General features: G+C 41.6%; 1 protein-coding gene across 5 annotated transcripts in view; it reads left to right on the forward strand.

Annotated features, from left to right (window-relative positions):
• Nucleotides 1-21759, forward strand: part of LOC125154086 (cytochrome P450 3A12-like) — an 80885-nt gene that overhangs the window by 3332 nt on the left and 55794 nt on the right. For 4 of the 5 annotated variants that reach the window (XR_007147666.1, XR_007147665.1, XM_047837806.1 and 1 more), the window contains exons 1-7: nt 4384-5177; nt 9805-9898; nt 11941-11993; nt 14478-14577; nt 19568-19681; nt 19939-20027; nt 21364-21512. Coding sequence is in view for 3 of the 5 variants with exons in the window: in XM_047837806.1 (XP_047693762.1) it covers nt 5107-5177; nt 9805-9898; nt 11941-11993; nt 14478-14577; nt 19568-19681; nt 19939-20027; nt 21364-21512 (670 nt within the window). In the remaining 2 variants the exon portion in view is untranslated. Of the gene's footprint in view, nt 1-4383; nt 5178-9804; nt 9899-11940; nt 11994-14477; nt 14578-19567; nt 19682-19938; nt 20028-21363; nt 21513-21759 lie in introns of those variants that run through there. The other variant, XM_047837805.1, reaches the window with a different exon arrangement.

The following is a 21759-nucleotide window of genomic DNA, read 5'->3' on the forward strand; positions in this document are numbered from 1 at the left end:
GATTTCCCAGCATCAGCTATCAGGAGGTACATCTGAACCTCCAGCATGTATAGAAGGTCAGCAGGAAGGTTCTTGTTTTGGATTTTGTTCAGATCCACAAACATTTCCTAGGCACTTCTCTGGATCAGGTTCAAATGTGCCCTGTTGGTGGGGAAAAGTCAGACCCTTGAATAGATAGATTCAGTATGGTGGAAGGTCAGCCTCAGTGCTTTGAGAGCACAGAGAAGGAGCACTTGTCCCCAAAAATGGTTGGGAGGAGCTGATACCTGAAAAACTTATTTTCTAAAAAAATATTTTTAAATTTATTTAAAAATTTATTTTACTAAAAAACTTATTTTACTAAAAAACTTATTCTACTAAAACTTATTTTACTAAAAACTTATTTTACTAAAAACTTCTAAAAACTTATTTTACTAAAAAAATCAAATGTATAGATGTACATTCTTTAAAAAGTTGAACAGTGCTAATGGTAGTTTTAACAAAACCAGTGGCATCTTTCTCCACCTGATATCTTTCTTGGTTTTCTCCCTCATTTCTGTAGAGGCCATCTCCTTGTAGCTTTCAGAAGAGTAATGAAGAGGAGTTAATTTTTGTTAACGAATGTGCATTTCTGAATATATCTCTGCTCTACCCTCATGCTTGATGGATGATTTGAGCATAGAATTGCTTGATGGATGATTTGAGCTAGAAGTTTCTCCATGAACTTGTAGACATAGGGACTTGTCTCTACTATTGCTGTTGAGAAGATTTTGCCCTTCTGGTTTCTGATTCCTTGTACTTGACCTGGATCTTGCTCCCCTCACTCTTTCTGCAAGCATTTAGGATTTTCTTTTTCTCCCTGGTGTCTGAAAGTTCATGACAATGTGCCTTCATGAATCTGCTGTCATCCGTTATTCTAGGCAGAGCTGTCCAAGAGACCTTTCTGCAATGATGCAAATGTTCTGTATCTGTGTTGTCCAATATGGTTGTCTCCAGCCACATGGGGGTATTGTGCACTTGAAATGTGGCTGGAGTGGTGAGGAATTGCATTTCTGATTTTTTCTGTTTTTAAATAAATTTATATTGAAATCTAACCACATTGTGTTCAAGGGCTATAGCGGGTGGTGCAGTGCATTGGACATTCAATCTGGAGACTTTTGCTCTTCAGTTCTGGGAAATTTTCTTGAATTATTTCATTGTATGTAGTCTGTGTTCTAAAATCCCTATTGGCCAGATGATAGAACTCATGGTATTATTCTCTAATTTTCCTGTATTTTCCCTCCCATTTTTGGGAGTGAATTAGTTACATAAAACTAACCTAGTGAACATGTGTTTATTTAAAGTATGATATTTTATCCTTTATTGATCTCTTTGCATTAATATTATTTTTTAAAATATTATGTTTGAATACAGTTTAAAATTTATATGATTAGTGAGATTTTGGGCAATTTGTGCTCAAGTGGAATGCCTCACTCAAATTGCTCTGGTCATAGTTCTTCCTGGAAATCCAAACTGAATTTTATAAAAATACTGTGTTGCTAAGGAGGGAATGAGCTCTCCTTACTCCTTTTGTTTGGTTCTTTTTGGGGGTTAGCTTTTATTGACCTACAAGGCACTCTACTTAGGGAACTGTTTAGAGACAAATTCTGCCCACTAGGAGAAAGGGGATGAGAGGAATCTCATCCCAGTTGGGCTTTAGATCCTATAGAGTGAGAAAATACGAGGTGTGGTGGTTCTGCTCCAACCCCTGTGTTTACACAACTGGACAGGCACTGTAGGCTCAATGAAGTCCAGGAAATGAAGTCTCTAAACATTAACATTCTCAGTAGCTCCTCACAGGCAAGGAGGTAAAAAGAGCCATTTAAACATAATCAGTAAGGGCGCCTGGGTGGCGCAGTCGGTTGGGCATCCGACTTCGGCCAGGTCAGGATCTCGCGGTCCGTGAGTTCGAGCCCCGCGTCGGGCTCTGGGCTGATGGCTCAGAGCCTGGAGCCTGTTTCCGATTCTGTGTCTCCCTCTCTCTCTGCCCCTCCCCCGTTCATGCTCTGTCTCTCTCTGTCCCAAAAATAGATAAACGTTGAAAAAAAAATAAAAAAAAAAACATAATCAGTAAGAAGGAAAAAAGTAAACAGTCCACATCCACCAAACACCCAACCTTTTAAGTATGTTCTAATTAAAACTTGAAGTCAAGTGTCCTCCTCTTGCTAGAAGAAAATATGTTACATTATTTAGAGTTATTTTATAACTCTTGCCCTCTCTCACCCTTGGACTAAACTATTTTAAGAGTTCATGTGGAGTGACCATTTCTAAAAGGCCTGCAGAGGGTCTGGTATCTGGCTCAGCAAAGTCACCAGATATACCAAATACTATTACTTTATTGCAGGTATCTTGATTTTAGCTCAATGTTTGTGTGGTTATTGGTTTAGTCTCTCTCCCTGTTAGAGTGTTGGGTTCATATAGTCTATATAGTCTTGGCCCAGGGACCAAATGCAGCAAGTGTAGAGCCCACCCAACATCTAATGACAATGGGAGAGGTTCCCACCTCCTCCAATGCCAGGATGTTCACAACCTGTCACTTTCTCATCACTCCCACACAAACTGTAGGGCCCAGACACCCACACTTAAATATCACCTGGTTACCTGGAATTGGCAAGATCAAGTTTGGCCTTACTGAGAAGAATGGGAGTTTTCCCAGTTAGGAACAGACACTTAACCTTTCCTTCATTTTTGCACACTTGAGACTATGATCTGTGAAATTTGAATGTGATGCACAGATCATTCCAGGGCAACACTGCTTCCCCTACTGTGAGCACTTCTCTTGGCCTGTGGAAGTCAGGCCATGCTTCCCCAAGGAGATGTCCTGTGAACTAACAATACAAAGGGATGAGAATATAAGACAGCTGGGTTCTCTGCATCCCTGAGTCCTGACAACTTATTCACCTACACTGATATCTGAGCCTAAGTCTTCCCTAAATATTATTCAATTCAATTTTGACCAGTAGCTAAGGAGACTAAAGAAGCTGATAAATCCTTCACTGTTAAGGAGGATGCATAGTTATTCTTACTTGGCTGTACTATAATTATCTTAGTTTTCTCTATCTTCAACTTGAGAGATATCTGAGTCTGAGATCTGTTTTTACCACATGCATTTGGAACAGAGTTTGGAAAGTTCATGATGAGCGTATTAGTATAGGAAGTAGATGAGAGCCATGGAGTCTATGGGGTGTTCTTCTGACACACAGTGTCTTCTTTCATACAAACTCTGAGGATGCTTCAAACTCTGAGGATGCGAGTCTTGTCATGGCAGGTGTTCCTTTGTGGAGAACAATGGGGCACAAAGCTCATGCCTCTATTATTCTCCCTTGCAGACAAAGCCATCTGCATTGGTTCAGTGCTGGCTGCATTGTAGTTCCCAGCAATGACAAGCCTATCACTTTTGGGATAGATTTCAACCAGCTGCAGCAGACTCTGAGGTGAAGAGGGTAGGCGGATGCTCATTTTAAGCTTAGTTATGAAATAATCATAGCTGAGCATGGGGTTTGGAGAAGGATAAAAGTCTATTAGTTCCCACAGAGGCTTGGTTTCCAAGTACAATAAAAAAAGGCTTTGTGTTTAGTTGAGAGCATTAAGTTGTCAAGAATTATCAAATGACAGGAATCGTTCCTTGATTCTGTGTACCTCTCTGCTGGGGAACAATACTCTTAGTACCATCTTGGCTAGCATCTGTATTCCCTGCTAAGATGAAGCAGAGTCCTTTGTTCTGGAATTATGAGGGAGCTGCTGTGCAGGTAGCCAAGGATATAGGGACAGAAATTTAACCAGTTCACTGTTGCAGACTTGGGTCTATTTCCCAAGTAGGGACCCTTATCAGGGAAGGGCAAACGTTGAATATCAGTATTGCTGAGCACAGTCTCCCTTTATGTTCACTTATTTACAATATGTTTTTGTGATCAATGGCTGTTGGAAATACAATTGCAGTCACTGAATCTCAGTCTAACATCTGTAAACAGGGTAATAGCATGGCCCTATGGAATGGTGCCCAATGAAGGCACCAAAAGGGGGCAGAAATATTTCAGAATTCCTGGGACTTTCTCTTCTAGTTTTCCTGGGGATCATCTTCCAGCTTCCCATGTCTGTCCTGTGTTGGTATTCCAGCTTGGAGCCATTTATTTCTTAAATGGAGCAGGGCTCCATTGTCCCAGAGATTCCAGAGGTATGCCATGCAATCCATGGTTTCTCAGGACATGCAGACACAGAATATGAGTCAGAGTGATGAAAATGAGCTGATATAATTTCCAGAGGATATGTCCTCATACCTCTCCCAGCAGGTAAGTGGCAAGGTCATCAGTGATCTTCCCACAGGGATATTAGGAAGCCCAGTAATTTCACTTCTACCAACTCAAGTCCATCAACCTTTCTGGATGCCCCCCTGAGCATATATACTTTGGGGACATAATGTTGGTAAGTACCCAGACTGTGCCCTTGAGAAGCTCTCTCTGTGTAAGGTAAATGGGTGTAGAGACCAATGATAGGAATGGAGGGTACAGAGAACTGGGGCTCATAGGACAGAAATTTCCCAGGGCAGGAGGTTGGCGAGGACAGACTCTAACAGAGGAGATTCTGTTAGAGCTGGGTTTGAAGGATGAGTAGGATCCTTCTAGGCAGCCCAGGGACATTTTTAGGCAGAGGAAACTACATGGGTAAAGATGAGTAGACCCAGCTTGTGTGAAGGGTTTCAAGTGTTTAAGGGTACAGACAGTCATGGTGACAAGGGCAACTTAGAGATTTAAGGACAATGGTTTTACGTGAACTTCTGTAACCTTTGGGATTATTGATAACACTGATTGAGTTGTTTATTGATTTCCCACAAAATATTGACTCAAAGGAGGTCAAACTGGGAATGTTCATGATGCTTTGCCAACACTCATGGGTGTAGAGCACCTACAGGTGGAGCACCAATGGCCCTTCTACTGGCTGTAGCTCCAGCCCCGCCCCCTCTTCACTATATATATTCCAGCCTCACTGAATCACCGCTGGTGGGAAGGAAAGCTCCACACGCACAGGCCAGCACAGACTGCCACACACTGCTGAAAGAGAGTAGAGGAGATTGGCAGAGGGAAAGTGGCCATGGACCTGATCCCAAGCTTTTCCATAGAAACCTGGCTTCTTCTGGCTACTAGCCTGGTGCTCCTCTATCTGTGAGTAACTGTTCAGGCTCATCGCCTCTGGAACCCTGCTAATCAGCAACCTCTACCCCTTTTTCTTTTCTGCTCTGTGGATGAAGAGTTAACAAAAGGAAGTTCCTGAAGTGTTGGGTGCTTCAAACAAGCTAGAAACACATAAGGGGTTATTATTGACCTCACCCAGATCTGCAAAAGGAGTACCCCCATACCCCAACTCCAATTTCTGTAGTTAGGAGGGCTGAGAGACATTATTTTCTCCTGGGATGATCTTCTGTTTCACTACAAGTTGGGACGTAAACTGTCGCGACCGGCGCGACAAACACCGAGGTCAGGGTCCTGAGGGTAGGGGAATGTAAGAAAAAAAGAGAAGAGAAAGTTTGGGAACAGGAGGGCCCCCTGGGCTGATGGCCCAAGTGATGGCTTTATTGTTGCTGTACACAATCTTTTATAATATAAGACTCTTATGGATCAGGTCATTCTAAGAATAATCAGGTTTCACATGATCACTGCCAGCCAAAACATTTAGTTCGGTGTACCTTGTGAACTTTCTGAACGGGTCACAAGACCTTGTTGACAGATTGCTAGCAAAACACAATTCCCATGTTTGTTTCTATCTGACTCAGGGTAGAAAAAGGGAGGTAGCATTACTGCCAACACCTGCAGACCACAGGCTTCAGGAACTTTCTCAGCCTTGACAAGGCTTTCGTATGCCCTTGAAAGTGGGGGAATGGGAGGGGGAACCACCGGGTTGGCTAAGTCAACAAGGAACATTGCTTGACCCAGTCTCAGCCTGGCACTGGGGCCCGGCCCCCCACAGTAAACCTATCAAGCACAATTCACCTGAGGAAGATTAAGATCAACAGACCCCTGTGCTGTGGAGTCCTCACCCCATCCCAAGATCTGGGGATTCTGGAGGCAGAGGGAGTAGCTTGGGTCTTGTCTCATTATCTTCACCTTCCTGGTCTTTGTCTGCTGCAGGACATGTGTAAAAGGATTGGGCCTGTGTCTCTCAGGTGGCTCCTGCTCCCCTCCCTCCCGCCACCAAGCATCATGTACACAAATCACTGGTACACTCAGACTTCCAGGGAGGCTGGATGTGCCTCACCTTCCTCTTCAGAATGGACTCTTCCCTCTTTTCTGTGCCCCTCTCCTGGCCACTCCCTGACCTTATAATATGCAGAACTCCTTACCCTAAATGAGTACCTTTAGAGCTGAAGAGACTTGGCAGAAATCTTGAAATTCTATTCATTTCAGGTTTTCCTTCTAGTGTCTGGGAAGTTTAGCATCAGTATAGAGATTTCTTCCTCCCTCAATATGAAATCTGCCAGCAGGCTGCAAAGACATAGCCCTGAAAGCAAATTTGGACATTAAATATGTTTTTTCCCTCTATGTTACAGTACAGGAGGAAAATAAAAATCATTAGCAGAGGAATTCCTTTCAGTGGTGGGTTTCCCAGTATCCTGAAGCAGGTTGGGAAAGGACTTAGTGTCCAGTTGTGGGTAGGGATGGTCCCCTCTATGTCACATTTGACCTCTATCTCAATTTCGCTTTCTTTAAGAATAGAAAGGCATGAGGATGTGAACATAGGACATATAAGCCTGATTTTCATTTTCTGAGAGAAAGGTTAGGAATGCTGGGTGTGACAACATGTTCTGTCCCAATGACATTTAAATGTAATTGATGTGGTTTAATTTCATTCTTTTTAATACTAGGGTTTTTACTGAGATAAGACTATTTCCAGCTTGTTCTTTCTGAAGTCTAAAAGGAGGCTGTTAGTTTAGCCTTTGTGATTATAATGGTGCATAAATAACTTCAGCCTTCTAGAGTCATGTTGGGAATATGAATTTAGTGTACACATGCATACTTCTATGATATAGGTTGTGTATATGTTTACAAGTGCCCAGCAGGTTATTTTTAACCTCTCATCACAGGCAAGTAGTAAGACAGCCTGTGCTGATGTGAGAGGCATCCAGGGCTCAGAATGGAGTGGGAGAGTATTCCTCCCTCATAACAGACCTTCCAGAGATACTCCTTGGTTCTGGTCCCACAGGGGGTCATCACAGGACCACAGGATTAGCATCTCATCTGCTTAGGGCCAGGGAACAGGGATACCATGTGAGTCATACTGTGTCTGGTCTATCTGGCAGTGGGGCTGTCACTGGTCTTTGCCACCAGGCAAACAGTATGTTATACTTAAAAGACACTGGTGTAGTCAAGAGTCAGTAGCTGTAGACAGGGCCCTCTGTCTATCAGTGCAATGTAAAGGCACTAAAAATGAGTCACTTTACTGTTAGCCCCTTCATTTGTACCAACAGCAGCATTAATCTACCAAAAAGAGAGGAGCTGGAATGAATCAGAAAAATTCATCTAGCTCCACCTCTGCATTGTATTGGAGCCCTGTGAGTTTAGACCAGATCTTGCCTTGTGACCAGTGTTGCTGACACATTCACTCAATTGTTTGGCCTCACTTGGGAGTTGAATTATCATGTTGATGGTCCAGAAGCCAGAATTGATTTTTTAAAAAATTTTTTAACGTTTATTTATTTTGGAGACAAGAGAGACAGAGCACAAGTGGGGGAGGGGCAGAGAAAGCCAGAGACAGGATCTGAAGCAGGCTGCAGGCTCTGAGCTATCAGCACAGAGCCCGATGCGGGGCTCAAACCCACAACCATGAGATCATGACCTGAGCCAAAGTCAGACACTCAACCAACTGAGCCACCCAGGTGCTCCCAGAATTGATTTTTTTGTGTTGGTGATGGCCACCCGTACTTCTGACATCTGGTGCACATATGTCAAAGTGTTCTAGAGGAAGGATCTAAATATCCAGCTGGGTCGGGTTGAGGTCTCTCTGCTGGGTCCCTCAAACATGTCCTTTCCTGCAATTTGGGGAGTTTATTTAATCACGTAATATTAGAAATGCTGGATGTGCACAAAATACTTGGTACCTGTACTGTCTAAAATGCTAGCTTAGAAGAGGAGATGAGGAATATCTCTGGAATGTTTTGTCCTTATTCATTTTATGTTGCATAACATGTATTCTGCTATGAACTGGAGGTATGTGAACTTTGGAAGGCTCCCTATCTGTTAGCTGAAAGCACTTGCAGGGTATGTAACCATTTCTAGTTAGCATCCTTTCCCACCACTTTGTTAATTTGCCTCTATGGGGTTAGCCCTGTAGGCCTAGCGAGTTTATGGTTAAAACGGTGTTGGCAGCCTCTCCTTCCTCCACTCTGCTATTTCTCAGCAACACCTAACAGTAAGGCTTGCAAGGATCCAGAACCCCCAGTTGTGGGATTCCACAGGCAACTCCTGAAGGATGAATTGCAGGCAGTCCTGTATTAGGGAGCACCATCTGTAATGGACTTTTGAGATAGTGATGCACAGAGTCAGTAAACTTAGTGACCATCTTGAAAAATTGAGCGGGCCTTGCAGTGTGCTGAACAGATGAGTATCTCAGGTCAGAGGACCAGATTCCACAGGGGGAAGAATAGCCTGGGGATGGATTGTTTACTTACTGATCCTTTAATATGGCATTCATTTGGGCACATATGGGTCAATCCCCCTTCTCTGTAGCTGAAGAGAACCAGAATGCCTGACAACAGAGACTTGGGTGGACCTGATGGGATCTCACTTTTTAGGGAGGCCAGTTGAGCCTTTGACACAGTTTTCATTGTACAGAAATAAGAACACTGTGGTTGCTTAAGACTTCTGTGAAGATAGACTTAAGAAGGGCATGATCCAGGGGCGCCTGGGTGGCTAAGTTAGTTGAGCGTCTGACTTTGGCTCAGGTTATGATCTCACTGCTTGTGTGTTCAAGCCCCTGTGTCGAGCTCTGTGCTGATAGCTCAGAGCCTGGAGCCTGCTTCAGATTCTGTCTCCATCTCTCTGCCCCTCCCCTGCTCATGCTCTGTCTCTCTCTCTCTCTCTCAAATATAAAATAAAACGTTTAAAAAAACGTTTATAAAACGTTTAAAAAAATTTTTAAAAGAAGGACCTGATCCAAAACACCAACAGGGACTACAATGAAGGAAAAGCAGAAAGGTCTCTCTGAGGAAACTGCTAAGAACATTTTATTGGTAGACTCTCAGTAACCGTCTGGTATTGAGTGGATATATTTAGTAAAATATCATCATTCATCAGAGCAGGAAAACAATTTTCTCTTTCTCATTCTTTGGAGAGTGACAAGCTCCAAAGTCATGGCAGTGTCACTTACTAAACAGTCATGAGTGAATTTTCTGGAAGAATTCAGCACGAACCTTGTAGGAGCTCTCAGTATGGAAGCATTTATCAAATGTTCAGTCTAGGATTTGGGATGGTGTAGTTTCCAGCTGCTTTTAGCTAATCATCATCATTCTTTGTGGGTCTCACAGTGGAGATGGGAAAGGAGATGATGAGTGAATGTAATTATTGCTGTTTGGATTGCTGTTACTATTTCTTTTTTTTTTTCAATATATGACATTTATTGTCAAATTGGTTTCCATACAACACCCAGTGCTCATCCCAAAAGGTGCCCTCCTCAATACCCATCTGCTGTTACTATTTCTTGACTACATGTTACCTCCTCTCTTACCTGTTCTAGTTGTATCAGTGACTGGCCAGTCTCCACACCTATTTCACCATCGCTTTCTCTTTCACTTTACAGATATGGGACCTACACACATGGACTTTTTAAGAAGCTCGGAATTCCTGGGCCAAAACCTCTGCCTTTCGTGGGAACTGCTCTGGGGTACCGTCAGGTGGGTGCTGTTTGAGCTCCCAGCTCCCTCTTTTGCTTCTTATGGTTGCAAATCCCAGCTTAGTTCCATATTAAAAATACTCCTCCTCAGCAGGAAGTTCTTAGGTTTCAGACTTTCCAGAAATGGTGTCATAGTCTCCACCCAGCCTCCTCTTTTTCTTCCTATGGTTGCAAATCCCAGCTTAGTTCCATAGTAAACATGATCCTCCTCAGGAGGAAGTCTTGGGTTTCAAACTCTCCAGAAATGGTATTACAGGCCCTACCCAGCACATGGCCAGGTATAGCTCAGGGCTCTCTTGTCTGCTGTTAGGAGCCTCAGGTTTTCCCTCAGTTGGCAGTCCAGCTCTCTGGCCACTTCAGCCCAGGACTTTTTGTTCCAGCTTGTGAGCATCATAAAGAGGCTTTTCTTTCTGGAAGGTGCAGATTCCCAGGAAGGCATAATGGTACTTGGTATTAGGAGAAAAGCATCAAGTGGGTCCCTGGTACTGGCTCATTAAGCTCTGTATGCTAAAGTCAGACTTTCCTGTTCATAGCATGAGCTCTTTGTAGCCTCCTTGTTTTCCTGGATGTCTCTGGAACTTCAGTTTATTAGGCAACCCAAGATTCACTTTTGGGTGATTTGCACATAATTGAATTATCTCAAGAACTGGCCAAAACCCACCCCACCCCTACAGTTGTTTCCATGGCTCTAACTCACCCTTTGCCACCTGTGACATCTTTTGACATTTGAGAGGTTGAACTAGAGCTCTTGGCTTTACCTCTGTATCTTCAAAGAAGGCATCCTATGGGTGACTTGAGCAGGGGGGAGTATAACTGAGGCAGTATATTGCTTATCTATTGTTTTCAGACTTTAATTCTAAATGAGTTGTGTATGTGTGTATGTTATTTTTCACACAAAGGTAGAACCACTCATACAAAATCACTAGAAAAGAGATGCTTTGACAAAACTATTAAAGACTTAATGTACCTGAATGGAATGTACTAGCAGACACACAGACTGAATTTTGGTAGAGCCACTGTGTCTAATCCAGCTCTGATGCCTCACCCAAGGCCTGGCTCCTGAACAGAAGGTAGGAGCTCATGTCTTGAATGCCAGCAGGCAGAGTCTATATTACAGGCTGCTCTCTGCCTTGGAGTTCCTTTCCTGAAGACCTGAGACTTATTCCTCAGATCCTACCTCTCCTGGCTCTCAGTGTCCAGTTATTGTTAAGAACTTACTGGGCTTTTTCCTTTCCAACAGAGCAGTAATCTTCTTTCCGCTTTTCCAGATTAACTCCTTAGTACATGCATCCCAAGACGCGCATTTCTGGAACCTTCCTTTGTAAAGTGAAAACATCAAATATCACAGCTGAAACATAGAGACAGGAAATTTTGTTGTTTTCTTTTTTTGAAGTGACATGAGTGAAAGCTCAGAGCAAGTGTTTTAATTTGCACCATTCTTTGTGGAGGGGTGACATCATCCCCTCTTTTCCATGTGAGAACTGGACAACTGGAAGCGAGTCCACTTTGTCATTCATCCACTCATCTCTCACTTTCTCACTCAACAAAATGTCTTACACTTTGTAAGTCTGCCAAACTGAAAGAGGGCACAGGAGTCTTAATTTCCTAAATCTACTGAAAATCTAGTAGGGCTCATGAGATCAATGAATAGAGTGGTAACTGAGGGTTGTTCAGGCCATGCTGACTTTCCCTCAGCTTCCGTTTTCTCATGATGCCCTGAAGTTAATAATCCAGATGGTTATGAGATTTAGAGACAACTCATGCACAAGCCAAACATGTCAGAAAGGCAAGGGTTACATAGTCTTCACAGACAAGTAAGATGTTCGGCATGAGCAGTATTAGTCAGTTCAAGGACTTGAAATTCTCCGTTTCATGTCTCTGTTTTCTCTCCTTTCCCGTAAGATGCGTGTGAATAAGAGCTTCCCTCTATCTGCCAGTGAGAAATAGTAAGCCACATTTCATATGATCTGGGTCCTTTTTGTGCCCATTAGAGGTAAGGCTTAGTACATTTAGATTAATAATACATTTTCTTTCTTCTCACAGGGCTTTTGTGAATTTGACGAGAAATGTTTTAAAACATATGGAAGAATGTGGGGGTGAGTATTCTGGAAATTTCCAGTGATAGGCTTTTTATGATGAGGCCCTCATGGTGTGGACAGTCTCAGTCGAGAGCCCCTTGGGATGAAGCCCTCTAATTAAAGCTCCTGAAACCTCCCCTTCCCAGGAATGCATGTGTCACCAGGTGTACAGGTCCAAATATGAATCTGGTCAGGAGAGCTGCAGGGTATCTTTTATAGTTTGGATTAATATGTGTTTTTGGTAGAAGGGCTGTTGTAAACAGAATGGAAAACCATTTCTGCTCAGTTCTTTCTTACTCTGTCTGAAAGTATGTAGTTTGTTTTGTTTTGTATTTTAGTACTAAGCCAAGACTTTCCAATAAAACTATAGTCAAGTATTTCTTTTTCCAATTCTATAGACTGGAAGAGATGTAGGAAATTTCCAGAGCACAGTGTTTCCCTGGTGGGCTGATGGACTTGGGATTTTGTAGTATGGCCTCGGTGGCTTACAGTGGATGCTCCCAATGAGGTTGGCTAGAGGTTTGCTGAAGCAGTGTGAGAGGTATAGTGTGGTGCTGGGCTGCTCACAGCCAGTGTTGTACCTCTTTATCTTCTCTGGTCAAGTCCTCAGAATCCATAGGGCTCTGCTGAGTTGGTGTGGCCCATAAGCAACATGGCAGAATAGAAAGAACACAGATCTCTGGATTGCCACTGGTTTATCTCCAGTGTCCCTCCTACGTTCAGTACTGGTCAGCTCTGGCTAGAGTTAGTGTTACATTGTGGGCCCCAGTTCTGTATTTAGTAAATGGTTCTCATGCTTGGCTATGGATAAAGACCACCTACGAAGGCTTGTTAAAAATGCAGATTCTTGGTTTCCATCCTCCATTAACACAGAATTTGGAGGATGTGGGGTGAGGTGCAAGAATCCAAATTTAACTGGTAGTAGAAGTCGTATTAGGGCTGTGAGATCATGAAAAGAGAGGGTAACTTTAAACCACTGTCCCTTGTCCATGCTTGTGTTTTTTAACAAACAGGATAAGACGTGGGAAATCACCCAAGAAAGATAATCAGATTGATGGGAGAGCCAATCTAAGTGCCACCTCATTAACAACTATTACTGCTTCAACACGAAGTATACTCGACTCACACTGAAACCTTCTGAGTTTTAGAATACTTTTTGCAGATGGGGAGCATTTAGTGCAGTGGTTCTCCTCCATTTCTATATCTGATCACAAAGCATTTGAAGTTCCTTTGTAACATCAGAGGAAGAATAGGGGACTTATGGAAAATCTTCCATTTTGTTCTAACAAATGCAAATGATTTGTAGTAGAAAACACAATGCCAGAGGATGCTGTAATTAAGCATAATCTAAACCTCATGCCAGTGGCTGGTTCCCATTAACTGGTCATATGGACAGTCAGGAGGTCAGGGTTAATTGGGATGGATCACATATAAGGAGTCAGCTTTGTGTGATACATGTGTCACAAGTGGACTTGCCCTGCTACTAAGGGTTGTCACCTATATGGAGCCCAAGGGACTCACACTTGGGACCCACCTATAAGGAGAAATATAAGTAATAAAGGTAAATATACCTAACATGATTTTTACTCTCTATTATTACTCTGTAACATTAAAGTGAATGTTTCTCTGTATTACTTTATTCTCTTTGTGTTTTTTGTTCAAAATTTTCTCAGTCAAGAGGGGTGCCTGGGTGGCGCAGTCGGTTAAGCGTCCGACTTCAGCCAGGTCACGATCTCGCGGTCCATGAGTTCGAGCCCCGTGTCGGGCTCTGGGCTGATGGCTCAGAGCCTGGAGCCTGTTTCCGGTTCTGTGTCTCCCTCTCTCTCTGCCCCTCCCCTGTTCATGCTCTGTCTCTCTCTGTCCCAAAAATAAATAAACGTTGAAAAAAAAATTAAAAAAAAATTTCTCAGTCAATGCTACCAAGAATATGTCTTTAATATTTAAATAATACTTCCTTTAAAATGTAACTGGAAATCATATTTTAGAGAATAGGGCAAAGAAATGATTCATAATTTTGCCATCACTTTTTGAGCATTTCATGTCTTTATTTGCAGGCACATCTTACATGTTTGTGATCACTGTGCCTACAATTTTCATCTAATATTGTATTATGTGCATTTCATGTGTTTGATATATCTTCAAAATTATAATTATTAGTGACTGAGTGGGTGGAGTCTCTTTCATTATTTTTTTGTTCTTAGATAATTTACTTGCCTTCAATTATTTACTAACCTTTTTTTGATAATATATATAAAATATTTAAAATGTTTGAAGTACTTCTAAAATATTTGAAATATTTTTAACATGCAAAAAATTATGGAGAATGGTCCCAGAAACAGCCATGTGCACACATAGACTTAATAAATTTTCCATTGTTATTTCTGACCATGGTCTCAGAGAATGGATTAAGTAACATCAGGTTAAAAGTCTGGACTTCCAAGAGTGGCTGCCACTGCAGAAACTGGCACGTTAAATTTAATCAGCTCTGTTTTCCCGACATAGGTTTTATGATGGGCGACAGCCAGTGTTGGCGATCACAGATCCGGACATGATCAAAACAGTACTAGTGAAAGAATGCTATTCTGTCTTCACAAACCGGCGGGTAGGCATGGATTTATTTTAAATTTACATAGTTATTTATAAAATTTTTATTTCAAAATAATAATGGATTTACTGGAAATTGTCCCAGGAGGTGTCATGTCATGTGGCCTTCAAGCTGTTTTCTCTAAGATAATATCTTGCTTAACTATATAGGACAGTATCAAAGCAGAATTTGTCATTGGTTCTAGCCACAGAGTTTATTCAGATTCCAGCAGTTTTATGTTTACCCATTTGTGTGTGTGTGTGTGTCTGTGTGTGTGTGTGTGTTGCTGTCTGAACATTTATCTTACTTGTAGATTAGTGTATCTATCACCGCAATCACGTGACAGAGCTGTTCCACATCACCAAAAGTCTCCTTCTTACTATTCTTTTGTAGGCATGGTGTGTAGCTTTTCTTTTTGTTGTATCAGGGTGTTCAGCAGAGCAAACATTGTTTTTTATTTTCTTAAGACCAGTTTATTCATTTTTTCCTTTTATGGGTTATGACTTTGGCATCAAGTTTGAAAACTCTTCACCTAGCCCTAAGTCCCAAGGATTTTCTACAAGCATTTAGTTTTATATTTTACATTTAAGTCTGTGATCTGTTTTGTGTTAATTTTAATTTTTTTTAACGTTTATTTTATTTTTGAGACAGAGAGAGACAGAGCATGAACAGGGGAGGGGCAGAGAGAGAGGGAGACACAGAAATCGGAAGCAGGCTCCAGGCTCTGAGCTGTCAGCACAGAGCCCGATGCGGGGCTCGAACTCACGGACTGTGAGACCGTGACCTGAGCTGAAGTCGGATGCTTAACCGACTGAGCCACCCAGACACCCCTGTTTTGTGTTAATTTTAGTGTTAATCGTGAGATGTGAAGTTTAGGTCAAAGATCTTTGTTTTTGGCCCTTGACTGTCTGTCTAATGACTCCAGAACTAGTGTGAAAAGGCTGCACTTCCTCCACTGAATTGCTTTTGTACCAATATCAAAATTCAGTGGTGCCTCTGTGTGTGTGTGTGTGTGTGTGTGTGTGTGTGTGTGTGTCTCATTCTCTGTTCTGTTCATTGATCTCTGTATCTATTCCTGCACTGGTGCCAGGCTATCTTGATTACTGTAGCCATATAGTACCTCTAAACATATGTCCAGTGATTCCTCCCATTTTATTTTTGTTAGAATTGTGTTAGATTTCCAGCTGCTTTGTCTTTCCATACAAATTTAGAACTTATCTATGTGTACATAATAGCAGAGACTTCGTAAGATGTGCCTCAAACCCATAGATACATCTGGGAGAAATTTGTGTCTTTACTAAGTCATGTCTCTCAATTCATGAACACACTATATGTTTATTTAGGTTTTCTTTGATTTTTTTCACCAACGTGTAGCTCTTAGCACAGGAAAAACATACATGTTTTATAAAAATGTATACCTAAAGTATCTCACCTTCTTTGAGTGCTTAAAATTATTATTGTGTTTTTAATAGGTTTTGACATGTTCTTGTTAGTATACAGAAATGTGGTTGGTTGTTGTGTTGATCTCATTTCCTACAACCTAGCTTAGTTCATTTATTAGATGCAGAGTTGTTCTTTTTTATATTCCTCAAGATTTTCTACATTGACATTATGTCACTTGAAATAGGGGCACTCCTATTTTTATCTTTCTATTCTGAATGTCTTTTATTTCTTTGTGTTGCTTATTGCACTAGCTAGGTTTTCTAGTACAATGTTGAATAAGAGTGGTTAGAGTGGGTATTCTTGTCTTGTTCCTGATGCTGGGGGAAGCATTAGGAACTAGTAAGTGTCCTTTTTTTTTTTTTTTTGGCTTAAAGAACTCCCTTTAGCAGGCTTAGTGGCTACGAATTATTTCCACTTTTGATTGTCTGGAAATGTTTTATCTCTCATTTCTGAAGGTCTTCTTTTCTGGGTAAAGTATTCTTGAATAAATCACCCACTGTCTTCTGGCTTTCAAGACTTCTGCTGAGGAATCACCTGATAGACTCAGGGGTGTCCTCCTTGTATATGATGAGCTCCTTTTCTCTTACTCCTTTCAAGATTTTTCTTTGTCTTTCATTTTTGACAATTATATTATAATGTGTCTTGGTGAAGTCTTTTTTGGATTCAATCTTACTGGGGACTTTTAAGCTCATGTCCCAAGATTTCCATATATTTCCCTAGGTTTGGGAACTTTTCAGCCATTGTTTCTTTAAATAAGCAGTCTTCCCACTTTTTCTTTCTCCTACTGGGTCTCCTGTATATGAATATTGTTTCATTTGATGGTATCCTATAGGTCCTGTTGGCATTTTTTTCCCAGCCCTTTTCATTTTTTTCCCCAGTATGACTGGATAATTGAAAATAATCCATGAGAGCATGATGGGTTCAGGCAGTTGGGGGCCACAACATCAGCAACTGCATGATCCTTGGCAAGAGTAGTGGAAGGTTCTTGTGGCAACAGTGGCTGTTGGGATCTTCAGTAGCACAACCAGATCCAGCACCAGGGGACAAGCAGAATGGTAGCCAGAATTGGTGCTATGTACACAGTCATTAGAGGGGGTGCTGAAAGCAGGCACATGCCCAAAACAGGGTTGGGGCCACCAGTGGGGTCCATCACCAACTTTGAGCACACAGGTGGTTTCAGGGGCTAGCCACTGGTGTGTGCATGACAGTGAGGGCTTGTGACTAGAGTCCATGCTGGCTGTGTATATGTGTATAGCTTCAGGATTTAGCTGTGGACCCTTGTGGTAGTGTAGTCCAGTGACAGGAGTCAGGACTGGCCTCAGGCACCTCAATCATTCATCATTGAGGTGATGTTAGCTGTAGGGTTATTAGATACTCTTTATGAAGTTGAGGAAGATGTCATCTATTCCTAGTTTGTAAGTTTTTAATATGAATGGGTGGTAGAGATATCTGTATTAAAACAAAATACAGTTTTGGAAGATGGAAGAAAGATTCGAGTTTGTTGGCTGATAGGTCAGTCCCAAACTGAGAAAGAATTATCTCTCTCTTTTTCCTTCTGTCCCTTTGGGGAAATACAGGGGGAATAGATATCCACATAACTGCATCATTTCTTCAGAATATCAAATAGATTCATAACCTTTTTAGTGTTAGCTATGGTATTTTTTTTATTTTTTTTTATTTTTTATTTTTTTTCTTATTTTTCACATGATAATTTTTTTATGAAATTTATTGACAAATTGGTTTCCATACAACACCCAGTGCTCATCCCAAAAGGTGCCCTCCTCAATACCCATCACCCACCCTCTCCTTCCTCCCACTCCCCATCAACCCTCAGTTTGTTCTCAGTTTTTAACAGTCTCTTATGCTTTGGCTCTCTCCCATTCTAACCTCTTTTTTTTTTTTTCCTTCCCCTCCCCCATGGGTTTCTGTTAAGTTTCTCAGGATCCACATAAGAGTGAAACCATATGGTATCTGTCTTTCTCTGTATGGCTTATTTCACTTAGCATCACACTCTCCAGTTCCATCCACGTTGCTACAAAAGGCCATATTTCATTTTTTCTCATTGCCACGTAATATTCCATTGTGTATATAAACCACAATTTCTTTATCCATTCATCAGTTGATGGACATTTAGGCTCTTTCCATAATTTGGCTATTGTTGAGAGTGCTGCTATGAACATTGGGGTACAAGTGGCCCTATGCATCAGTACTCCTGTATCCCTTGGATAAATTCCTAGCAGTGCTATTGCTGGGTCATAGGGTAGGTCTATTTTTAATTTTTTGAGGAACCTCCACACTGCTTTCCAGAGCGGCTGCACCAATTTGCATTCCCACCAACAGTGCAAGAGGGTTCCTGTTTCTCCACATCCTCTCCAGCATCTATAGTCTCCTGATTTGTTCATTTTGGCCACTCTGACTGGCGTGAGGTGATACCTGAGTGTGGTTTTGATTTGTATTTCCCTGATAAGGAGCGACGCTGAACATCTTTTCATGTGCCTGTTGGCCATCCGGATGTCTTCTTTAGAGAAGTGTCTATTTTTGTTTTCTGCCCATTTCTTCACTGAGTTATTTGTTTTTTGGGTGTGGAGTTTGGTGAGCTCTTTATAGATTTTGGATACTAGCCCTTTGTCCGATATGTCATTTGCGAATATCTTTTCCCATTCCGTTGTTTGCCTTTTAGTTTTGTTGGTTGTTTCCTTTGCTGTGCAGAAGCTTTTTATCTTCATAAGGTCCCAGTAATTCACTTTTGCTTTTAATTCCCTTGCCTTTGGGGATGTGTCGAGTAAGAGATTGCTACGGCTGAGGTCAGAGAGGTCTTTTCCTGCTTTCTCCTCTAAGGTTTTGATGGTTTCCTGTCTCACATTTAGGTCCTTTATCCATTTTGAGTTTATTTTTGTGAATGGTGTGAGAAAGTGGTCTAGTTTCAACCTTCTGCATGTTGCTGTCCAGTTCTCCCAGCACCATTTGTTAAAGAGGCTGTCTTTTTTCCATTGGATATTCTTTCCTGCTTTGTCAAAGATGAGTTGGCCATACGTTTGTGGGTCTAGTTCTGGGGTTTCTATTCTATTCCATTGGTCTATGTGTCTGTTTTTGTGCCATATGGTATTTTTTTTAATCACCATAACAAGACATCTGTTTTGTGAGTTGCTCCTGCTGCAGACATATGCAAAGACAGAACTGGTCTGAGGCAACATGCAGCTTGCCAGGGCTATCTGGCTATATCTACCAATCCAATTATACTCTGCATAGGGTAGGACTAGGGGTTAATACTGTGTATTATCCTGGAGGAGTATTCCCTACCAGATTTCCCCAAACACATTTACACTAAAAAGGAGATTGGGATATAAAGGCTGGAAAGCACATCAAGTGGCTGGATGTGTTTTTCAGCTTCTCAGAGAGGTAGGCATTTGGTGTAAATATCTGTTGAACATCTGATATAGGGCCTGCTACTCCGTAGATAATCACTAAATAATTGTTGAATAATTTCTATCCATTTGACAAATTTTCCACAACCTGAGACCTTCAAAACTTATATAAGGCAAAATGTCTTTTGCTTTGATGCTAGTCTCTTGGTCCAGTGGGATTTATGAAAAGTTCCATTTCTCTGTCTGAGGATGAACAATGGAAGAGAATACGAACAGTGCTGTCTCCAACCTTCACCAGTGGGAAGCTCAAGGAGGTAAGAAAGGGAGGGTTTTCAATTAGAAAGTTAAGGAATACATCCGTGGGCAGGTAGGAAATAAGATCACAGTCCATTTCTTAGGGGTAGTTTGCTGAATTTGGGCTTCCTAAAAATGGTCTTTTAGCTTCATGTCCTGGAAGAGACATGATAAGATTTGTTATTAGATGTCCCTACTGCTTCATGCTTATGAAAGCTGTGTAATTTTAGGACTTGATTCTTGGATTTAAGTCAGGTGGTGTTGTATTTGTGTGTAGATGTTCCACATCATTGGCCACTATGGAGATGTGTTGGTGAGGAACCTGAGGAAGGAGGCAGAGAAAGGCAAGCCCGTCAACTTGAAAGAGTAAGTAGAGCTGCACCTGCTGGGCTTCTGGTTCTGTCATGACACTTTCCAGCTACTGACACAGAACCAAACTCCCACTGTTGAGTTAGTCCAGCGAACAAACAGAAGTAGGCATGTGGTGCTACAAGTCCAGTGGGCCACCCAAGAAGAGGTAGCACCCCTCAAAAGGCAGGGCAGTCAGGAGAAAGGGTCTTCTTTTGTGTACGTGAGGCAGGATTAATTTATCTACTTGATTGTCCCCTTGGATATTCTAGAAGACAAAATACATCGTTTCAAAAGAAGAAACATAATTTATCAAATCGTTGAGTGTAGAGGGTATGGAATGGTGGGAGGGGAAGGCACTTTGTACATATTGGTGGGCATTGAATGGGGCAGGGAAGTTATCGTGTGGAACTTAGAACAACTTAAACCCCTTCCTGATTTTGTTAAGGATATTAGTAAAAAAAATATTAACTTTATGACCACTTGTCCATCTTTCAACCTCAGCAGAGAGAAAGCCCTGCTCATGGGATAAGGAGGGTGACTATATAATCTAAACTGTGATATTTTTAAATTATACACGATGAACAGATGTACACAGGAACTGTTCTAGAAAAACTGGTGGCATATGATCTCTTAGCTATGGCAACCCACAAATCAATTTTGTAGTGATTTACTATATATATACTATATATACTATATACTAGGAACATTATTAGATCTTACATTTTCCAGATATGAGTGTGTCCTGAGGGAAAGCTCTGATCACTGGAATTGAGGAAGAAGGGTCTTTCAGGAGTCTTAGCAGGAGTGTAGAGAAGAAGGGATAACATTCCTTTCAGCACATAACATGGTGTTGCCGTTCACTAATGTGCTGAAGAGGAATCAGTTCTGAGCATAGATACTGTGGTGAGAGAAGGTCCGGATCAATTTTACCTTTCTTGACTCTTCTAGGAAAGGTTAATTATTCCACTGTTTGTCTTGCTCAGACACAGTGTTTATCTACCTTCTATTGCCCATACTCCAAACACACTACTGTAATTTATTTGACTTTGGGTCTCTGTTCCTTCAGGACAGAGTTCCTTGAGTTCAGACATGTGTCTAACTTGTCATAGTGTCCCCATCACCCCTAGCACAAGGCCAGCAGTATCACTAGCATGATGCCTCTGCCGAATTCCTCATGGATACCTCATGAATGAGTGTGATGGCATATAGACTCTTCAGATTATCCAGAAGGTGGTTCTGAAAGTGTGGCTCTTACGTGGCCTGGGCATCAGAATCTAACGCTGCATGTGTTGGATAGGGATAGTAAAGAGTTTCTGATTTTAATTATCCATGTCTTTCTTTCCCTACTCAGCATCTTTGGGGCCTACAGCATGGATGTGATTACTGGTACCTCCTTTGGAGTGAACATTGATTCCCTCAACAACCCACAAGATCCCTTTGTGGAAAATACGAAGAATCTCTTCAAAATTTCCTTCCTTGATCCACTTTTCTTCTCAATATGTATGTAGATTACTATTTTTCTCCTCCCTTCCTTTTCTCCTTTTCTTCCTCCCTCACTTCCTCCCTTCCTACCTTTCTACAACAATTTTATTGAGGTATAACTTCACATAACATATAGGTCCTCTTTTAAAATGTACAATTCATAATTTGGCTATTGAGATAGTGCTGCTATAAACATTGGGGTGCATGTGCCCTTTCAAATCAGCATTTTTGTATCCTTTGGATAAATACCTAGTCAGGCAATTGT

The sequence above is a fragment of the Prionailurus viverrinus genome, chromosome E3 (genome assembly GCF_022837055.1).
Source record: "Prionailurus viverrinus isolate Anna chromosome E3, UM_Priviv_1.0, whole genome shotgun sequence".
Lineage (NCBI taxonomy): Eukaryota > Metazoa > Chordata > Mammalia > Carnivora > Felidae > Prionailurus > Prionailurus viverrinus.